The sequence below is a fragment of the Pelecanus crispus genome, chromosome 4 (genome assembly GCF_030463565.1).
Source record: "Pelecanus crispus isolate bPelCri1 chromosome 4, bPelCri1.pri, whole genome shotgun sequence".
NCBI classification, from domain to species: domain Eukaryota; kingdom Metazoa; phylum Chordata; class Aves; order Pelecaniformes; family Pelecanidae; genus Pelecanus; species Pelecanus crispus.
Genome location: NC_134646.1, coordinates 35497908 through 35520475, shown reverse-complemented (window position 1 = coordinate 35520475; position 22568 = coordinate 35497908). Strand labels below are relative to the sequence as shown.

Here is a 22568-nt window from a genome sequence, read left to right as displayed (position 1 = left end):
GACATTGATGCCATAATGAAAAGTGACATAAGATCAACGGCAATACCATAAATTTACACTAATAAATATTTGTATGCACTGCTAAAGAATCTCTTGCATAGCAGTTTATTAAGTCATAATATGGCTTGGATCATGTAAGGTATATCATGTGTCTCAGGTAGGCCATAGAGGGTGAATTGTTGAAGGAACTAAAGAGATTGTAGCTTTGCTAACAGGAATTAGAACATTTAATTTACCAGCATCTTCTGAAACTCCCAGGCTGTCTCATTCCTGCCAGCTGTGAAACTCACATGGCCAGCTGAAGTCATGTGGAGTCTTAATTTGTAAGACCAAGGCCTTCTTCACCACTACCCATCTGAAAAGCATGCAGCTAGGCCCTTTTATACCTGAAGAGACTACAAGTGTCAGGAACAATTTGGGCAGGTTTTAAAATAAACTTGACTTCACAGGTTGGGCATCTTTTCTTAGTGACAGACTAATGAGTATTCCAAAGTCATTTATCTATTAGCCATTCTTCCGCCTTGCTGCTGTGTTGAACAAGTCTTTATTTTGACCCCAACACTGAAAAGATGATGTATTCCTTCAGACACAAGCCTTGCAAATTCATGAAGTTATGTTATAAATGGTAAGTAAAAATCAATGCTTTTGTGATTGTGTTAAAGGAGGTAGACTAAATGAGAGTTAACTGAATACCCTGTAGGGTGCTAGGTGGAGGAAGAATGGCATTATGCTGATTAAAATATGCTATCCATTCAAAATACTCTTGTAGAATTATAAATACTTTATAATGGATACAGATGCTTCAGTAATTAGTTACGGCTGTGCTGCTGAATGTCACTAATAAATGACACATGACAAAAATTGAGACAATTTACTCAAGACTAAAAATTCAGAAACTTTTCACACCATTTCCAGCTAATGTCTCTCAAGTCAGTTACACTTTCTTTCCCCCCCCAATGTTTTAACACTACCTTTTTTTTTCCTCCCCCTCTTTCTCATTTTGTTCTCTGACCAAGCACTTACACAAAAAATGAATGAGAAGATTAGCAACCAGGAGATGAAACTGACTTTTCTACAGAAGAAGGTTGACAACATTGCTGCTGCGATGAATGATGTGAGCCAGATGCTTTCTTCTCTGGAAGGCAAAATCAATGAAGATAAGGGCAAAGACTTCCAGTCTTTTCTAAAAGGTAAGAAAAATAAATTAATGTAATCACTCACCCAGTTAAAGGTGACATAAAAAAATGCCAAAAACTTTCATAGACTGTCCTATTCTATTGCTCAATGTTTATAGGGAAAACTCTTTTTTAGTTTCATTTCATAATAGAGGGGTTTGTTCATTTTGACATTTCTTAGGGTGTCTTTTATAGTGACAAAAAATCCACCTTTTTGGGTACTACATCATCTGCATGGTAACTTAAGTCACTATCAAGGCATTTTCATTTACTTAGAGCTTCTGCAAATATTCTTATCTATGTTTTTTGTTTATCTGACAGCTGCTAAAGGATGTAGTATTTGCTTTGCTACCAAGTCATATTCTTTAATACATAATTCATGTATGCAGGGGAAACATATAAGGAATTGTGTGGTGGTTGTATTTGTAACATGGCAAACATCCTGCTGAATAATTTGCTTCTGATCATATTAGGCTACCTTTGATAAACATCTGTACTCATGTTGGTAGATGAGAAAGACACGGCCAGGGATCAGGAGGTTGGGCAGACCCTTGCCAGCAGAATTACGCATCCATTCTTTGTGAATCCTGCAGCAAGATCTGTTTGTTACCCAGCTACAAATGGTGCTTAACAAACAGGTTGGGACTGAAGCTTTCATTTCCTTGATGTGCAATATTTTTCTCATTTTTCAGGAATTTTCCCCAAACTGTATTACACACTTTAGAATCCAGAGAACTTTTCTATTGTTTAAAAATCGAATGAGGGAACTGGAGCATCTTACATTGAGATAAAACTAAATGAAACAATAAGTGCTTTTATATCTCCCTCGAATTTACCAAATGTGATCACATTTCTTCTATTTTCAATCCTCCTCTGTCTCCTGAGTTGCTTGTGCCACATGCTAGATGGCTCTCTTGTACCCTGGATCAAGTTTATCCCATTTCTCACTCAGTGACCTGCTTTCACCTCTCCACATATTGCTAGATGGCATTCTTGACCCTTGGGCATACATTTAATTTGTCTTTGAATATTTCCCATTTCCCTTCTGCTTCCTCTTTGTTCTTTTTTATATTCCACTTATTCTAGCTGTCATTTTCATGCTATTCCAAGAGGTCTTTTGCTGCATCCTGTGCTCCTGCTTCTCTGTTCCCTATCTATATTTAAGTGTCCAAGTCCTAATTAAAATGTGCAGTAAAAAAAACGCCCAAAAAACCCCAAACCAACCAACCATTATTTCACGCTTCTCTGCAAATGTGTTTCAAGCCTTTATTGGTTTTTATCTGCCGTGCTCCATATTATACCTGCATACATGAAATTTCCAGTTGCTGGCCCTTTTTGGATTTATGTTCTCAATCTATCTCCTAATCAAGCAGCTCTAATGAAAATGCTGCTATCAACTAATTTTGTTGACTCTAATTATGGGCACTCCAATACAGGTTATTCTTGGCTTGTACATAGGTAAACAGCAGGAATGAGGGGAGGATGGGAGAGAGAACAAGATTAGTGTTTCTCTTGGCTTGTATATGTAACGTCAAAGGGCAACTGCAGTTTCTGTCCAGGGAATATCAGTCAGTCATACTCCAAGTGGGCAAAGAGCATCCTAAAGCAGCAGGAGCTGGAAAGAGTTTCCATGCTGTCCCCTAACTTGCAGTACAGCCACATCAGACTTGCAAAAAATTACTCTTAGAAGCTCACCTGAAGCAAAACACAACTTCCCCCGCTGCTATCCTGAAGCAATGTGCTTTTGAAGCACAGTTAAGTCGGTAGTTGCTTCATGCTATTCAGACTTATTCCTTCTTCCCCCGCTTTTCCATTTTCTTCCCATGGTGCCCAGGTCCTTTGCTCATATCCTTAGAATCATAGAATCATAGAATCATCTAGGTTGGAAAAGACCTTTAAGATCATCCAGTCCAACCATTAACCTACACTACCAAGCCCACTCTAGACTAATCAAGGGTAGACCAGACTAAACCATATCCCGAAGTGCCACATCTACCCGTTTTTTAAACGCCTCCAGGGATGGTGACTCCACCACCTCTCTGGGCAGCCTGTTCCAATGCCTGACCACCCTTTCCGTAAAGAAATTTTTCCTAATTTCCAGTCTAAACCTCCCCTGGTGCAGCTTAAGCCCATTTCCTCTTGTCCTATCGCTAGCTACTTGGGAGAAGAGACCAACACCCACCTCACTACAACCTCCTTTCAGGTAGTTGTAGAGAGCGATAAGGTCTCCCCTCAGCCTCCTCTTCTCCAGGCTAAACAACCCCAGTTCCCTCAGCCGCTCCTCATAAGACTTGTTCTCCAGACCCTTCACCAGCTTCGTTGCCCTTCTCTGAACACGCTCCAGCACCTCAATGTCTTTCTTGTATTGAGGGGCCCAAAACTGGACACAGTATTCCAGGTGCGGCCTCACCAGCGCCGAGTACAGGGGGACAATCACCTCCCTGCTCCTGCTGGCCACAGCATTCCTGATACAAGCCAGGATGCTCTTGGCCTTCTTGGCCACCTGGGCACACTGCTGGCTCATGTTCAGCCGGCTATCTACTAACACCCCCAGGTCCTTTTCGGCCAGACAGCTTCCCAGCCACTCTTCCCCAAGCCTGTAGCGTTGCATGGGGTTGTTGTGACCGAAGTGCAGGACCCGGCACTTGGCCTTGTTGAACCTCATACAGTTGGCCTCGGCCCATCAGTCCAGTCTGTCCAGGTCCCTCTGCAGGGCCATCCTACCCTCGAGCAGATCGACACTCCCACCCAGCTTAGTGTCGTCTGCAAACTTACTGAGGGTGCACTCGATCCCCTCATCCAGATCATTGATAAAGATATTGAACAAGACTGGCCCTAAAACAGAGCCCTGGGGAACACCGCTCGTGACCGGCCGCCAACTGGACTTAACACCATTTATCACTACTCTCTGGGCTCGGCCACCCAACCAGTTCTTTACCCAGCGAAGAGTATGCCTGTCTAAGCCGTGAGCTGCCAGCTTCCCGAGGAGGATATTATGCGAGACGGTGTCAAAAGCTTTGCTAAAGTCGAGGTAGATGACATCCACAGCCTTTCCCTCATCTACCAGGCGGGTCACCAGGTCATAGAAGGAGATCAGGTTGGTCAAGCAGGACCTGCCTTTTGTGAACCCATGCTGGCTGGGCCTGATCCCCTGGTTGACCTGTACTTGCCTGTGGAGTTCGCTCAAGATGAACCTCTCCATAATCTTCCCCGGCACCGAGGTCAGGCTGACAGGCCTGTAGTTCCCCGGGTCCTCCTTCCGGCCCTTCTTGTAGATGGGCGTCACATTGGCAAGCCTCCAGTCATCAGGGACCTCCCCTGTTAACCAGGACTGTTGATAGATGATGGAAAGTGGCTTGGCAAGCTCCTCTGCCAGCTCCCTCAGTACTCTGGGGTGGATCCCATCCGGCCCCATAGACTTGTGAGCGTCCAGGTGGCATAGCAGGTCATTAACTGCTTCCTCCTGGACTATGAGGGCTCCATTCTGGTCCCTATCCCTATCCTCTAGCTCAAGGGCCTGAGTACCCTGGGGATGACCGGTCTGGCTGTTGAACACAGAGGCAAAGAAGGCGTTAAGTACTTCAGCCTTTTCCTTGTCCTCAGTGACAATGTTCCCCCCCACATCCAGCAAAGAATGGAGATCCTCCTTGGCTCTCCTTTTATTGCTGATGTACTTATAAAAGCATTTTTTATTGTCTTTTACAGCACTGGCCAGATTGAGTTCTGGCTGGGCTTTTGCCTTTCTAATTTCCTCCCTGCAGGACCTAACAAGATCCCTGTACTCCTCCTGAGCTGCCCACCCCTTCTGCCAAAGGCGGTAGACTCTCCTTTTTTCCCTGAGTCCCCGCAAAAGCTCCCTATTCAGCCAGGCCGGTCGATTTCCCCGCCGGTTGGTCTTACGACACACGGGGACAGCCCGCTCCTGCGCCCTTAAGACTTCCTTCTTGAAGAGGGCCCAGCCTTCCTGGACCCCTTTGCCCTTCAGGACCGCCTCCCAAGGGACTTTCCCAACCAGGGTCCTGAAGAGGGCAAAGTCTGCCCTCCGGAAGTCCATGGTAATAGTTTTGGTGCCCCTCCGCTTAGCATCACCCAAAATTGAGAACTTTATCATGTCGTGGTCGCTAAGCCCGAGACGGCCTCCGACCTCGACATTTCCCACAAGCCCTTCTCTGTTGGTAAACAGCAGGTCAAGCGGGGCACCTCCCCTGGTAGGCTCGCTTACCAGCTGCATTAGAAAGTTATCCCCCACATGCTCTAGGAACTTCCAAGACTGCTGCCTCTCTGCTGTGTGGTATTTCCAGCAGATGTCTGGCAAGTTGAAGTCCCCCATGAGAACAAGGGCTAGCGATTGCGACACTTCTGCCAGCCGCTTATAGAATGCCTCATCTACCTCTACCTCCTGGTTGGGTGGTCTATAGCAGACTCCCAACAGGACATCCGCCTTTCCAGCCTTCCCCCTCATCCTTACCCATAAGCATTCCACCTTGTCATCACCACTGTCAAGCTCTATGCAGTCGAAACACTCCCTAACATACAGAGCCACCCCACCGCCTTTCCTACCTTGCCTATCCCTTCTGAAGAGCTTATAGCCCTCCAGTGCAGCACTCCAGTCATGAGAGTCGTCCCACCACGTTTCCGTGATGGCGACTATGTCATAGCCATCCTGCTGCACAAGGGCCTCCAGCTCCTCCTGTTTGTTGCCCATGCTACGTGCATTGCTGTACATGCACTTAAGCTGGGCTGTCGATTTTGCCCCCAATGTTGCCATGCCGCCCCTGGGCTCCTTACTAGCGGGCCTGTTTATATCCCCTTCCCCCTTCAAACCTAGTTTAAAGCCCTCTCAATGAGTCCCGCCAACTCTTGGGCGAGAATCCTTTTCCCCCTTGGAGACAGCCGATCTCCATCAGCCGCCAGCAGGCCCGGTGCCGTGTAGACCTCCCTGTGATCGAAGAACCCAAAATTCCAGCGATGGCACCAGCCTCTGAGCCACCTGTTAATCAGGTGAGTTTTCCCATTCCTTTCAGTGTTCCTTGCTGCCACTGACGGGATAGAGGAAAACACAACCTGTGCTCCCGATCCTGCGAGCAATCGCCCCAATGCCCTGAAGTCCCTCTTCATTGGCCTAGGACTTCTCTCTGCAATCTCGTCACTGCCCACCTGTATAACCAGCAGTGGGTAATAATCGGAGGGCCTCACGAGGTCAGGCAGTTTCCTCGTAATGTCCCTAACCCGGGCCCCAGGGAGGCAGCAGACTTCCCTGTGGGATGGGTCCGGGCGGCAGATCGGGCCCTCAGTTCCCCGCAGGAGGGAATCCCCCACCACAATCACCCTCCTTTTTTTCTTAACAGGGGCAGTCGTAATCCGTGGGGGTGACTGACTGACCCTCGGCAACCCCCTGGCTGGACCTTCCCCTTCACCTCCCTCCCCGCTTGCCTGGCCCTCAACCTCCAGAGCCCCGTATCTGTTGTGTAGGGGCAGCTGGGGAGGTGAGGGAGGCCGGGAGGGGATTCGCCTGCCTCCCCGGGCAGGGACCTGTTTCCATTCCCCCCTGTCTCTTGGATCCCCTCCTTCTGCTTGCCGGCAAGAGGGCAGGGGATCCTCCGCTCCTTGTGGGGCCTCCGCCTGCTGCCCTGGCCCCAGGGACGGCAGGGTGCGGCTCCACCAGTCTATCTCCCGCTCGCACTCCCTGATGCTCCTCAGCCTTTCCACCTCCTCCTTCAGCTCTGCCACCAGGCTGAGCAGATCATCCACCTGCTCACACCGAAGACATTTGCCGTCCCCGCTGCCGTCTGGCACAAGCGACAGGCCCAGGCACTCCCTGCAGCCAGTGACCTGGACGGCCGCGTGTCTGTGCGGGAGCACAGACTTCCCATGGTGCCCAGGTCCTTTGCTCATATCCTTTAATCACCTTTTTTCTTGTCACAGAAATTCTAATGGCTGCCCAGCTTTGTATCAGGGTTTGTTAGGAGTGAGGTCTGTTTCTTTGAATGAGCAATTCAATATAGTTTACAAAATCTTTATTTCTTGGTTTCATCTGTAAATATACTTTGGTTCCACAAACATGTCACCTGTTGATACAGGGCAACAATCACTGGAGTAACTGATATACTTCTCTAATTTGATTAGTGAAACCTGTTGTGCATTTTTTACATTGTTTTCAGTACTCAGGAGACTGTTCCTACTTTTTACTTAGAGAAAATAATTTGGTGTTCTCCTTTTAATTTAATAAACTCTGCTTACTTCTTGCTATTTTTTCTTCCTCCTTTCACTCCACATCAAGCCTTTTTACAGACTCCTTTCCTCTTCATTATTAAAATGTACATGCCTTTAAAAGTGAACTCAGCAATGGAATGTTAATCACTTCCAAGTCAGAAATGTCATTTACAGCTAGATATATAACCTTAACTCAGTCTCTGGTGTACATACATTTATTTTGCATATTATTCTTCAAATAATTGAAACTGCAAAGGGAGTATATGTTGACACAAAGTAATTACACACTTTGGATTTCAGCCAGGGAGTTAAAATTAAAATTTATAATCTCATAAAAAGTGCAAGAGATCTTTAATGATCACAGGTAGTTTGGACTTTTCCATTTCAAAATGAGCAACAGAGAAATTGAGTTATATCCATGAATGTGCTCATGTGTATTCTCAGCTCAAGAATATACCCAACTGCCACCTACAACACAAGTTTGGGTCAGGCCTTTCTGTGGAGAAGCGTGCTCCCACAGCCCCTGGTGAACTCTGGAATAGCACTTGCTTACCAAGTACCTAGTTGTCCTAGCCGCAAGTAAGGGAGAGAAGCCCAAAGCTGTCTGTTTTATCAGGTTCGAACCCCTTGATAACAAGAACACCTGAAAACCAGAGCTGAGCTCCATACAACACCCGTGATCCAACTAAACAAAGTAGGAATGGGAAAGAGCAAGGCTGGCAGTTTCTTGACTGTCACAGAAAGAAAAGGCCAGTATAGATCCTGTGGAAGACCTCTTGCAGCAAGATGGTCTCTTATCAAGATTTGTTGCTGAGATGAAGAAATTTAATTAAGTCCTCAAAGAAGGTGAAGAGTAACCTTGTTTCTTTCCACAGCCATTAAACTTTTCTTCACAGCTCATTGTGTCTCTTAAAGCACAGAACATTTTTCAGCATCATAAAGTAACCTGACTAAATCATCAGTTACAATGGTTTCTCTACATGTCAGTTATTTTACTCCACATTCATATCTTGGTTCTTTCTCTCAGCTGCCAGGACACCCTCCCTGACAAAGCTCTGTGTGTACGTGTGCATGTCCATGTGCACATTCATGTGTATACATCTGTCTAGTCACTTGCTGTTCAGGTAGTAAAAAGTAAAATAATAAAGGCAATCTCTGTATTATCACTTTGTTGTTTTTTATACTTTGTGTAAAAATTTCTGTAACATCTGTGAGCACAGTTGACAGTAATGGAGCTTATTGCTTAGGAAACTTCATGCTCTATTTCTGAATTGGCTCTTTTCTAGGCTAGCAAACTTATTGCACCTGCCTATTGTATCCTACCTTGAAAAAAACACTATCTGAACAAGTGACAGATTTCTTCCCTAAGCATCAGAGGTGTTTACTGTCCATTTTACCAGACATAATGAAGACTGAGACTCATTTATAGCTCATAAAAAGCAAATAGTATCAACTACTATATCTCTGTTTCCAGCTGGAAACACACACACAATTCAGATGAATCTCCTGAATCAAAAAAAGTATTGTGCTTCTTTCTAGCTTGCTGAACAAACCCATTTTTACTTTGAATCCTTTTGCACCCCTGGAACCCAAAGTTGCATTGGGTTTCATGGGTCTGACTTCCTGCCATTTTGCTGCTCTTGCTGCGCATGTACTTTCAAATAACATTTTAGAACATGCCTTGCTGTTTTAGAGATGAAGCAATAAAATCCAGGCTATAGAATTAATTGAGAGGAAAATAGAGGAAAGCAACAGAAGGATTTCTGCTTTTATCAATACCGTTTTAATCAGAGAACCGATGGTCATCAAGGCATTGTAGAGGTTGAAGGGTTTAATCCTTATATCACAAGCTGGCTGCAAGTTTTCATAGGGTTTAGAAAAAATGTGCAAAGAATGCTTCAGTGCTTTAGCTGGACACAGGGGCTACCTTTGGAGAACAAATTAAAAAAATCCTTCTAATCTCACACCAGAGCAGAACTACTGCTCTAATTAATTCAAATATGTTATGCAGCACTCGTGATGAACACTATTTTATGACTGTCTTAACCCATCTAAGGCTATATGGGAGACACAGTTTGATGTTATTCACAGGAGCAGAATTCCCACATATTCACCTCTGCCCGGTGTTTTTCAGGATCAGTATTCCTTGGAGCTATTTAAAGAGCTGTAGTATGCAAGACTAACTAAAGGTTTGTACCTTTAAAATGTCTGCCTTTGCAGCAGTGGTCACGTTACTAGCTTCAGCTATTCAATAAGGCTATTCTTTTAATTTTATTTCTTTCTCACTATAGTGTATCTGATGACTTACCACATACAATAGCAAAGTAATAATCTCTGCTTTCACATCATCTTGACCATAATGTTGATAAAGCAGGTGTTTTTTCCTCACTTTCCCAGTGGAGAAAGGACACATCATTTTCTTATGAACAAGCCACAAAAGCACACAGATGTCTTCATTTCAGTGCTCAGAAACAGCTTAGCTAGATCAAAGTTGATACCACATACAGAGAGTCAGAGTTTGCCCTTTCAAATTAATAGCAAAACTCCCATTGATTTCAGTAGAAACAGGGATGAGCCTTCAAACACTGTTAGCCATCCTCTACATTCCTCAGCTTTAAATTTTGCTTTATGGGTGGGTAAATTGGGGCGGGGATGCATGTGTTTCACTTCTGTACAGCACTGTGTTTGCTCACATTGTGGAAAAAGCATAGATGTTGCTAACACAATTGGTTTGATTGTTTCCATATTTCTCCTTTTTTCCAAAGGTCTCAAATCCAGAAGTATTAATGAATTAGTCAAAGACATTGTCAAAGAACAGTTTAAAGTATTTCAAGGTGAAATGCAAGAGAGCATGGCTCAAATTTTAAAGACTGTGTCTAGTTTGTCAGAAGATCTTGAAAATACAAAAGATTTAGTCAAACATCTGAATAAAACCCAACAAAAATTTGCTCAGGAGAAAGACAGTGGGCCAACAAAGCTTGACATTCTGGAGCTAAAGAGTCATATGGTGCAGATGAAAGAGGAAATGACCCTCACTTGTGACAAGCCTATGAAAGCTTTACAAGAAAAGCAGAAATCCTTGGAAGATAACTTGGAGCATCAACAGTCAAGAAGTGTCATTTATTATGAATCTTTAAATAGGACTCTTACTGAAATGAAAGACGCTCATGAACAACTGTTATCAGCTGAACAGTCTTCAAGCCAAAACATCCCCTCAGCAGATAAAGTCACAGAGTACAATGTTACAGAGTACATGTTCACACTGCATGAGAAAGTGAAGAAACAAGGCATGATGGTGCTGCAAATCTATGATGACTTAAGAGTCCAGGACAGCAAGATCAGCAATCTCAGTGTTGCACTGGAAATTCAGAGAGACTCTGTTCTGGGAGTCTGTGATGACATGTTGTCAGAGAGCAGAAGGGATTTCCAAACACAGCTGGCAGCAACCCAAGAGAATGTGCTTGTCCTAAACAAAAGTCTCTCTGACCTGGTCCTTCCATTGGACAATAAGATGGATAAAATGAATGAGCAAATTAATGATTTGTGCTATGATATGGAGATTCTACAACCCTTGATTGAACAAGGGGTACCTTTTAGCCTGACGTCAGAGTATGATCAACAAATCCAAGTTGAAGCAATCAATGAGAAGCTTGAAAACCTCACGACTGTCATGAACAGAATGAGTTCTGCAATTAAGGAGCTTTCCAAAACTCAGGAAGGACTTAAAAATGAATCTCAGGCTTATCAGGAACTGTTTGAGAGTCGTGTTAATGAATGTTCCATGGAAATAGAAGATGGATTAAACAAGACAATGATAGTAATAAACAGCGCTATTGATTCTATTCAAGATAATTATGTACTGAAAGATACGCTACGTGCTCTAAGAAATGAGAATGAAGTCTGCTGTGGCAGAGCTGAGAAACTGGACAGCCTCCTGGCTTTCATTCCGCAGTTCCAACAGTTGAATGAATCCCTCCAGATACTGCTCATTGAGAAGAAGTATGAATTCACTTCACAAGGAGCTCCATCCCTTTCTGATCTTCCATACGAGGAGTCTGACAAAAATATCCTCCACAATTTCAGAAGATTTTTCTATATTTTAAATGAAACATCATCAAAAGTGGACAATCAACAACAAGACATCAGCCGCCTGGAGGAAAAACTATTTGACTCTGTAGAGGAATCAAGGGACCATGAGGTTCGCCTTCTGAGTGTGGAGTCAAAAATTTCCAAGTTTTTGGCACAGAACTGTGTCTCACTGAAAAAAACTAAAGCTGCCTCAACAGACAAAGAACAAGTGGTCTCACTTCAGCTCCAGACACTGAGTTCCAGGATCAAGGCTCTGGAAGCCAAGTCGATCCGCTTCTCAAACAGCATTCCACTTCTGAACAAGACTGCTCATGAGGCCTGGGGGCTGTGTCAGGATACCACCAGCAGCATCCAAAAAGTGAATGCGAGTATACCCATGCTAATTAAACTTGCTCAGCCAGATATCCCCCTGCTGCAGAGAGGCCTCAAAGAGCTTATTGAATCTGTGCTTGAAATAAAAGCAGGAACTATCTTGACAAATTTAACCCGGCATGTTGACATATCAGTGGCAAGTGCAATGAACAACATCACCAAACTTCAGAAACAGGTGAAACCAGTTATAAAGAAACCAGCACCAGCAAAAAAAGGGGCAACAAATGTCACCATGAGCCTGGCAAGCCGAAGTCAGAGAAATGCGGATAATACTATAGATTCAGGTAATGCATTTTACTCTACTACAATTAGGGTCTTTGACTACAATTAGGGTCTTTGTAATAAAGTCTTAAGTAATGATTGTGATGAACTGTGGTGGAAGCACTTGACTGAGGGTGAATAAAAAGTCCAAAGAATGCCATAAAGAGTGTTTCAGAGGAACTTGAGGTTACTGTAGTCTCTTGCCTACAAGACAATTTATTTTTCTTATGAGGAGACTCCGCACTAAGGTGTCTAGAAGCTCCAGTTAACTTTCCTTAATAAATTCACATCTGATTAGTTTAAGATATATGTGCATGCACACACACTCAGATGAGAACCTGACCTTTGTAACTGTCAATTTAGACAAAATCTAAATTACAATAATTTTGTGCCTGCATCTCAATTAGCAATTTCAGTAAAAAAACCATGCAAGCTGGGAGGGAAATCTGGGATTGTATCAGTACTCTGCAGTGTTGGTGGGGATGAAAAGTGTCAAAAACCTGAAGCAAGTTAATACACCAAATGACTGTAATGAGGCTTTTGCTAGCTCCTTCAGTACTTCACTGAGATTATTAGTGCAGTTAGAATTACGACAGCGTGTTCTTGGAGAATCAGGAGCCCAGCCAATAAAATAGGTTTGACCCAAGTCCATCTGGAGAACAGCTCAGTTGAGTAGGAGCTGCCATTCTTAAAAAGGACATTTTGAGTGTGATTCACTTCTGAACTTAAATTCAAACATCATCATATGAAATGAATTCATATGGATGAATTCACAGAAATACACACTCTGAGTTATGACTTTTGGAATCAGACCTGAGTGAAAATCAATAGCCCCAGCTAAAGTTTTATCGAAATATCATTTCTGGGACAATACAGAAAATTAAGAGTGGTTAAGTGACTAGAAATCTTCAGAGGACTCTAATTCACACTAAAAAAAGTGAGACAGATTCCTAAATGACAGATAGATGTCCAGGTACTTTTGAAGACTCACGCCTAAATCTTTTCTGTAAAGCATTCTTAAACTTATGAACATTTCTGAAACGATATGTAGTCCCTGTTGTCATGGTTTAACCCCAGTCGGCAACTGAGCACCTCACAACTGCTCGCTCACCTCCCCCCCCGCCCTACAGTGGGAAGGGGGAGAGAATAGGGAAAAAAAAAAGTAAATCTGGTGGGTTGAGTTTAATAGGACAGCAGAGAAAGAATAATAATGACAAAAGAATATATAAAATAAGTGATGCGCAGTGTAATTGCTCACCACCCGCTGACCGATGCCCAGCCAGTCCCTGAGCAGCAATTGCTGCCACCCAGCCAACTTCCCCCAGTTTCTATACTGAGCATGACATCATATGGTATGGAATAGCCCTTTGGTCACTTTGGGTCAGCTGTCCTGTCTGTGCTCCCTCCCAGCTTCTTGTGCACCTGGCAGAGCATGGGAAGCTGAAAAGTCCTTGAGTAGTGTGAGCACTACTTAGCAACAACTAAACCATCGGTGTGTTATCAACATTATTCTCATACCAAATCCAAAACACAGCACTATGCCCACTACTAGGAAGAAAATTAACTCTATCCCAACTGAAACCAGGACAGCAGATGTAGGGGTAGTAAGAGCTACCACTCTTGTTCATGTGCTAAGACTGTGGGCAATCTCCCTTTCCCTCTCCAAGCCTCTTCCCTCCCTTTCTCCTCCCCCCCACCCCTGCTTTGTCTCCTCCTGTCCTAGGTACAGCACTTTTCAGTTATCAGTAGAAAGGATCCTTTTTAAAGCCTTAATCCCATGAGTAGCTTGGCTTCTGCTGAAAGCCATTTCCACTGAAGGATTTCAGTCCTTGGTTATCTTTTCAATTAGAGAGGACACACAGCTATTCCAACAGGCAGTCACATTTAAAAATCACTGAGATTTGCCAAATTCGTACTACAAAGTAATTTGATTATTTTGATATTAGAAATGGCAATTCTTTCTCAGTCATTTCTGGTTTCTGCCTGTTCCTGCCACGGCACAGGATGGAAATTCAAAACCCTTGTTCACAATTAAAACTGAGGGAAAATGACATGTGATGCCTTTGATCTTTCCTGAGTCTTCTACTTTGTTGGAGAATTTCACTAGTGCTACCTGCCTGGAGCACAGGAAGCTGCCACCTGCTGTTTTTTACTCCACATTAATGAATTAATGTCTTAACTCTTTATCTCATGCTGAATTTTAGCAAATAGCTTCCTTGATAACATTGGATGTATGCTTACAGAAAGTGCAGATGTTTGTAGATGTTGAAAAGCCCTATTTTTAAGCAAGTTTTCTACATAGCAATGTTTATGCAGACTTTTCCATCTGTAATGAGCTTTTGCACTCAACGATATTTCATGCCTAGAAAAGTCATACATTACATTTCTGTAAGTTAAAGAAGAAAGACCATTATCCTAATTAACAGGTATCCCTCTTCTGCCAGTGTAGATTTTACTTCTCCAGGAAAGTTTTTCTCCAGGAAAGTTTCAGGAGACCATCCAGAGATATGTGCCAGCTCTACTAAAGTTTCTAGAAGAAACCCTAAGACATAATTGGCTAATTATAAAATGTATTTGATCTTAGATTGTTTTTTTTTCAATTCAAAAAAATTAGAATAGAATTCTAGAAAGAGGTGAATGACAATTCTCATTGATTTCAGTATGTTCAATATTTGATCCTACTCTAACAGATTGGGATTTTCATTGGCTTTAATGGGTTCAGGATTTGGCCCTGGGGTAATACTTTCCTCAGTATTAATTTAGTGATCCTGAAATCATCACACTGGAAGTATTAGATACCTCTACTTGACAGAGAAGCAGAGTTCCCAGAGTCCAAGTAGTTCAAATCAGTCTTGACAGCCTGCTCCCACCCAAAACTGGAGAGCACAGCTGAGGCATCTCTCCTTACTTTTTGCCCAAGAGCACTGCAGGTGAATCTTTGTGCTTTTTTGCACCACAAACACCCTACACAGCGCTTATATCTGAATTCCCTGTTTGGGCCCTGAGTGCACCAACAGCCTTAATTGCCCTGGGCATCCTGACCTAGCATTCACACTGTACACCCTGCTCGTGGGCCTGGGATCCCTGTTTTTGCTCAAGCCAAAATCCAAGGCTTTTTCAGTCATGCTGGGCTGTGACTAAATCTGGTGGCCATGATCAGCCTGCAATGCTCTGCTTGTCACCTCTCCAGGTGAGGCACCAGCCCTACTGTCACCATTAGTTCCTGGCTGCCAGTCCCAGTGGGGCTGCCTCTCTCCCTCTGCCCCCTGGCACTCCTCGCATCTAGGCTACTGGGGATGCTCATCACTTTTATCGCTGTCAGAATGAGAGCTCTAAGCCAGAGATGATTAGTAATTGTAGACTGACAACCAGTCTGCCCCTGTGCAAGCAGGGTGGTTTAGTAGATTCCCAGGCTCTTCCAATCTCCCAAGGTTTCCTGAGTGACAGTTAGTGATAACTAAATATTGAGAAAATGTTGGTAAGTTACTTCCTATTCAGCCATTTCCAAATTGAACCACTGGAGTAACTTCTTTCCGTAAGGAGACCATTAAATTGCTAAATATTTGATTTGCTTCTAAACAACATCCCAGTAGATACTGACAGAGCTTCATTATTTGTTTGAAGATTTGTTTGTACAGCATTGGCAGTCTATTTCCCAAAAGAGCTTCTGGCTGCTTGCCCTCCCAAAGAGTAGCAAAACTCAGCATTAACTGTCTATCCTCGCTCCTACCATACTGAGTGTAAATAGCAACTACATTCAGTTTATTCTCCGCTTTTAATAGCTGTAATTTAAGCCTTTAAATTAATTTATAAAGTCTCTCTCTTTTTACTCATCTACACTACTAAGTTGTGAAAGATTAATTAAAAATAGGATATGTACTATAGCAGGAAATCCTTTCCTAATCTGAACCTCTTGGCATCTTTACCCGGAGCAGAGAATATGGACATAGTGTCTCAGGATGCCCTTCAGCAAGGAAAAAGACAAAGAAAATACTGGGTGGTGGGGCAGCCTCAGCCAGAAATGACACCAAAAACATGCTATTGCAAGACCACGTGGAAGTTACACAGAGATTACCTGCTCAGTGGAGATCTAGGGCATTTGCCTCTTACTCTGAAAATCCTAACTTGACTCAAACCTCTTCTCAGCTTCTAGTTCTAGCAAATGGAGTAGGCTCCCCAGCTGCTGTTAAGCAATGCTGCACCTGGAGGGTTAATTTATTGTAGATAAAGCTATGTCTGAATTTGATTTAACTCCAAGGTTAAGTGCAAGCAAAATCATCCCTTGGCAGACTGTTAAAACACTAGTCTCAATCTCATTATCATTTCCTTTTTGTGATCTTTTTCCTGTTTCTTGGATTTAGTTATTGTTTATGATAAGCAGAGGCCAATTAGCAGAGAGGCTGGCATGTTCTTACACAAAGCTTTTGTATTTTGGGAGTATGATGCAGTCAGCACAATCAGCCGTTTTCCTTCCTTTTCTGCTTTCCTTTCACACTTGGTAAATATGTAGATGCTTGGTAAATGCAAGTGAAATGTTGTGGATGTTGGTAAATATGAGTTAAAAGTCATTTCAATTAAGTGTGCAACAAAACTATTATCTGAGAAGAAAAACATTATTTCCTCATGTCCAGTTGCCTGTGCTGTTACCCCAGTCATCACAGTCCTAAATTGCTTTACTTCAGGTGTTATGGGATGGACATTATTTTCTGTGAAAAGAATTACTGTTGTGTTTTTAAGTCCATATGCTCCATCACTGCAAATTCAAGTGGCACCATAGAATGTGCTTTAGCATTCTGCTCACTGAACTAAAATTTCTCACATAAATAGTTTGCCTTAATGCAGCAGACTGTGAAATGGCTGGATGGGAATCTGAAGATAACTATGGGCATTACTGAAATATCTGTGTGAAGATCCAGTTCAACATTTCCCTGGCAATAAGTAGAGCCTTTTATGACAGGCTTTTTCAGTTCTGACCTACCAATCTAGATTTACCATCGCAGGACTGTGTGGAGTTCTCTTTCCAGAGCTCTGCTGGTAGTTCCTAGGAAAGAAAAGGTTCATTTTCTAAAACATCTGACTTTCATTTGACCAAAACAAGAGAAAGGAAAAAAGTATGGCTTGGGAATGCTTTGAATTCAGAATTTTTTATAGCAATATTTAATTTTTAATGTGGCCTGAATGTTCTCCCCCCCAAAGTGAATGACAACAAGTTATACAATTACACTCAGTAGTTACTGTCTCAGAGCTCAACAGCACTGGACTGACAGATTTCTCTGTATCTACTGGGCGTGATCTGGCCAGCTCATACATAGTCAGGAAGAGAGGCAAGGATATTCTCAGTGAGGGTGCTCTGCAAAACCACCTGTTTCGTATAACTTGTGTTGCTTGCAATACAAAACTTTTACAACAGTCTTGGTAGATATCCTGGAATTGAGTTATTTATGGGCAAGGACAAGTACTGGAAGTGGTTTGGATAGCATTTAAGATCTTTCATCACCAGTAGCCGGATTTTTCTGCAATGGTTGTGACACATCCGGGTGAGTAAAGTCATAGACAGGACAGTCCAACCTGTACACCAGCAGTACAAAAATCTGTGTTTTGGTACGCCCCAGGATAAGCTGGCTCTGTCCAAAAAGACCTGCCTTCTGTGCCTGCACTAGTGAAACAAACCAAAGCGCAGATTTACCTGAACCAGCAGGAGAATAACTACTTATTTTGCCTCACCAAAAGAAGGAAATAAAATTGGATATGTTAGTATTGTCTCTTCCAAGTTTTGCTGTTTGTTTCTGAAGGGCTCTTGCAGTATGGTCAGCTCCAAGCCTCTCAGCACATTCCCATTCTTAGTAAAGATTAATTAGGTAATCCAACATATTTCTTTAATGACATGATTGCAGACTGCCCGATATTCACTTGTGTCGTGGTTTGCTGTAGTGTCTGGGGGCTACCATACAAGAAGGGAAGAAGGAGGCTAAGCCAGCTGTGTGGGGCTCAGCCCAAAAAGTCTACTGTCGCTGTGACCAGCTCAAAAAAGGAAGTGAGCTGGGTGGACTGCAGGTCTCTGTGTCATGCTGTGGCAAGGAAGGGTGGATTCTCAACTCCCCCATCTCCCTATGGTAATGAGTATTCTCCAGACTGAATCTGTCCTGACGATCACCTGTAGGGTCACCCTGCCTTAGATTATCATGGAAAGACTTGTGTAGGGGACAGCAGAAGGAGAATTTCCTAATGCTTGGCTGTAGCCAGGCTTTGCTGGCTTACATTGTAGGGAAGGAGGTCATTAAATTAAAGAGGACAGGAGGGAAGAAATGAGCAAGGGAAAGTTGGTGTTTGTTGACACGGATCTCTTGGACTGTACAATAACAGCTGTTCAGATATCCCAGTCTTTTGATGGTTCTCATAATGTTTGTTGAGTGAGATACTCCAAATAAGTTAGACTTGTAATATCTTTCATCTTATTACATGTACTTGACCTTCTGAGACAAGCAGAACTCACGTTTATAAGTAATTCTGAATAACTGGGAGGCTAGATGAGGGTATGCTGTGTTCAGGCAAAGAGGGAGGCTGGAATAGCAAAGGGTCTGAACAGCCTGGACAGGATCTGAAGTTGGCCTTCACACAGAACCTCGGCAGAAATTCCACTGGGTTTATGAATTGACAAAGAGGCTTTCCAAAATACTGAAAACTTGGGAAGTGTCACTGTAATGACATCGCAACTGAGGTTGTTGGTTTTCCTTCCTCTCTATCACAGGGCAGTATTCAGCTTGTGTCAGTTCCCCGTGCCGGAATGGAGGAACCTGTATCAATGACAGACAGAGTTTTATTTGTGCTTGTCGCCACCCCTTTGGAGGAATCAACTGCAGTACAAAGCTGGTGAACGACAATTCTCTGAGTGTCGGCAAGTAAAGAATTTAGTAGTGCAATATGCTAGCTGTACAGGCCTCTGCCCCAGGGCCTAATTAGAGAGCATTTGCTGGTCAAAGGTCTCACATTTCACTTTAATGAGTGCCAGCTCAAGTAGTAGTGTCCTGTGTTTCGGTGCTGAAGACATCAATCCCTGTGGGTGACTCATGATCTCTTTCTTTAATATGACCAGACGATGGGATTAAATTGGGCTGGGACCAACCATAATAGCTGGAAAGCTCCCTGCGCAATTGTGCAGTGTGGGAGGGTGTGCAATAGATTTATTTGAACATGATATCATGGAATTTGAAGGGGGAGGTAAAATCACATCACTGGGGAATACTGGCTTCAGCACAGCCATAGATGCTCTGTAAATATCAGTAGCTACCATGATGTGTGGGACTGCGGCCTCAACGAGTCATTTTAGGCATGTCTCTGATTTTCATCAGCAAAGGATGCAGCCCTTGAAAGATATTTCAAAAAAGAAAAGTGGAAACTGTGCTAATTCAGTCCAGAAAACAAATAAATAATTTACATTCAGGCCACATGGAATGTGAATTTTATGCAGCTTTCAGCAGCTATTTGGCTGATTCTCACTCCTGACAGCACATGAATAGTGAAGAAAATCATTTGTATAGTGGCAGGGAATCATAGTGTGCAGGCTCAGCTTGAAGAGAAAAACATATATTTTTATTCCCTCATTTAATGTCAGGAGTGCTAAACCTCTTCAGTGTTTGTCTAAAATTTGTGGAGAAAATTCTTGGCTTCAGCTCACACAGATGAACAATGAAAGAGATCCTGGGGTGGGAAAAAATTTGTGGGGGGGAGAGGGAAAGAAAGAAAAGAAAAATAGCAGCTCCCTTAATGATAACATAGTATAGACAAGCATAAAGTTCCCTTGCTGTTTCTAAAATTATTCTTTTGTGAATACACCTAGCACTAATTGTGAAGAAAATTACTTTTTATACAATACAGAAAACCTCTTGTGTTTGTGCAGAAATACTATGTTTCAGTTGCTCAAACTACTGGATGATGTGACTTCAGAACAGCTGCGTTTGAGCTTCTGCCTGGTCCGAGTTGCCTTTACACAATGTAACCTTACTTGAAATTGTTCTTTATTCCTTTCCAGATTTTTCAAAAGGATCATACAGATATGCACCTATGGTGGCTTTTTTTGCCTCTCATACATATGGAATGACGACTCCAGGACCCATCAGATTTAACAATCTGGATGTCAACTACGGAGCTTCATTTGCCCCAGCAACCGGGAAGTTCCATGTTCCATATCTGGGGGTCTATGTTTTTGAATATACCATTGAATCATTTAGTCCACGTGCCTCTGGCTATCTGGTCATTGACGGTATAGACAAACTGACTTTTCAGGCTGAAAATATTAATAGTAACAAGTACACTGACAGAGTAATTACTGGAAATGCTTTATTGGAGTTAAATTATGGTCAAGAAGTCTGGCTCAGACTGGCAACTGGCTCTATACCAGCCAAGTATCCACCAGTAACTACGTTTAGTGGTTACTTGTTGTATCGTACCTAAGTCAGTCATAAATGTAATGCTTGGTTGTAGCCATGTGCACATCTACAAAGAGAGTCCACAGGTTGGAGATAGGGGGGAGATAAGCATCTTCCTTATATAAGCATGACTGGGAAGCGCAAATCTAATTATGTTCTACATTTACATTGCATAAACATACTTACACAAAGTTGCTAAGAATCAGTTCTCAGGATAAATCAAGGCTGGTTTTGATTATTCCTTTGCAACCTGAGTGCATACCAAAGGTGATGGATAGATTTTGATGACTCAGATGCTGGGTTACTACTTAGCTCATTGTATCAAGTGATAATCATGTATATATACTCTGTTTGGAAAAAATATATTTCTTTTTCATTTTGCCTAACATTACTCACCACATACCTTGATATGTTCAGTGTTTAATTGATTCACGATTTTTTTATGTAACCAGTATGATAACAAACTGGTTTTTTATCTAGCTGGAAAAAACCAAGAAGGAATACTTAAGAGCTGTATGTTGATACATCCAGGTTAGAAATAAGGTGCTCATTTTTAGCAGTGAATATAATTAGTCACAGGAAAAACATTGTAATGAATTTGGTGCAGTCTCTCTGTTGCTTGAAACATTTAAACCACAGCTGGATTTTCCTTAGGTGATATGTTTTTGAGTAAACATGGTTATATTGGCTTCACACAGATTTTAGCATGTAAACTTTGGCCTATAAAGTACACAAGGTCAAATGAGATAATCATAGTACTTTCTAAGTTTGAGCTTTATAAATCTATGATTTTGTTTGTTTCTGCTTTATATTCACTAACTACTGAGGCAAGATGAAAAGCACTTCAGTCTGCATAAACCAGAAAGTGATTTCCAAGCACCAATCTAATAAAAAATTATTTTTAGTTCATGCTATGACTGCCTGAAAAAAAAAAAAAAAATCAGTTGCAAAGTCCTGGGTTGCTGCAGTTTCTTGATATCCCATTGACTGGTGTGGCTGACCAGGTTTGTTTCTGGTTATTGCCTTTGTTAATGCTAATTGATCAGGTTTTAGGTCTCTGTGTGTTTGTCTGTCTCCCTTTCCTTACCCTCTCAGCTGAAAAAATAAACTTTCTCACACTCCACGTGCCCTTACCAATTAGTGCCACCAACCAGGTTTGTTCTCATGACCACCTCCCTTACCATGTGTCAGGCACCTTTGCTGCTTCATGTTCTTGCTTATGGCTCCTTTGACCAGCTGCTCTTAAAGGAGCAGATGCTCTCTTTCCATGCCCCTTACATTCAGTTATTGTTAATCTGTGTGCTCCAGTGATCTATGCCAATTTAGTGAAGCCCAGAATATTTTGAAGCTCCCTGAATTATTTTGTTTTCCATTGTCAGGAACTTTTCTTGAAAACACGTGAGAATCTTTAGCTCTCTTTCTTAGTATTACTTAACCTACCTTACCAAATCTTAAGATGAATGCCCATGAAATGGCTGAATTCTCCCACACTGTATGTGGATAAGAGAATTCACAGCATCTTTCATCAGGTGTATAAAACTACACCATGTTGTTCAAAACTCAAATGTGCATTCTCCACCCGGAGCATTGGTACTGAATGCGTGTCTGTGGGCGTGTGCCTGTGTGCACTGGCTACCTGAACTACAGAAGCCTGCAGCGCTGGACAGCATTCTCCCAGCTTCAGGGGGGCATCCTACCATGGCTTGTGCTTAAGGATAGCAATTGAGAATTGATGAAAACTTTAAATCCAAGCCCATTTTCTGAGGCCCTAAATCCACTAATTAATTGTTAAGGGATCTTGCAGCACATAAATAGTTATTAAAATATCCTATGTTTCCTTGAAATATCTGAAAAAAACAGAGCCAGTACTCTAAGGGTCAACTGCAAATCTTGTGAACAGGTTGGGAGAGTTTGCTGTTGTTTATATTTCTGTTTTAATTTTTTGAGGCCAGAAATCCTTTCTTCTTTGTACCTGATGGGTTCTTAATGTACCATGAACCCTGAATGAGTGTGCTACAGACCTTTCTCCTGT

At 42.6% G+C, this 22568-nt stretch overlaps 1 protein-coding gene across 1 annotated transcript in view; it reads left to right on the top strand.

Annotated features, from left to right (window-relative positions):
* MMRN1 (multimerin 1) overlaps positions 1 to 20561 on the top strand; it is a 49414-nt gene extending 28853 nt beyond the window's left edge. The window contains exons 5-8 of the mRNA XM_075709688.1: positions 1017 to 1190; positions 10154 to 12133; positions 18859 to 19005; positions 20140 to 20561. Coding sequence (XP_075565803.1) covers positions 1017 to 1190; positions 10154 to 12133; positions 18859 to 19005; positions 20140 to 20561 — 2723 coding nt within the window. The remainder of the gene's footprint in view (positions 1 to 1016; positions 1191 to 10153; positions 12134 to 18858; positions 19006 to 20139) is intronic.
* Positions 20562 to 22568: the final 2007 nt, after the last annotated feature.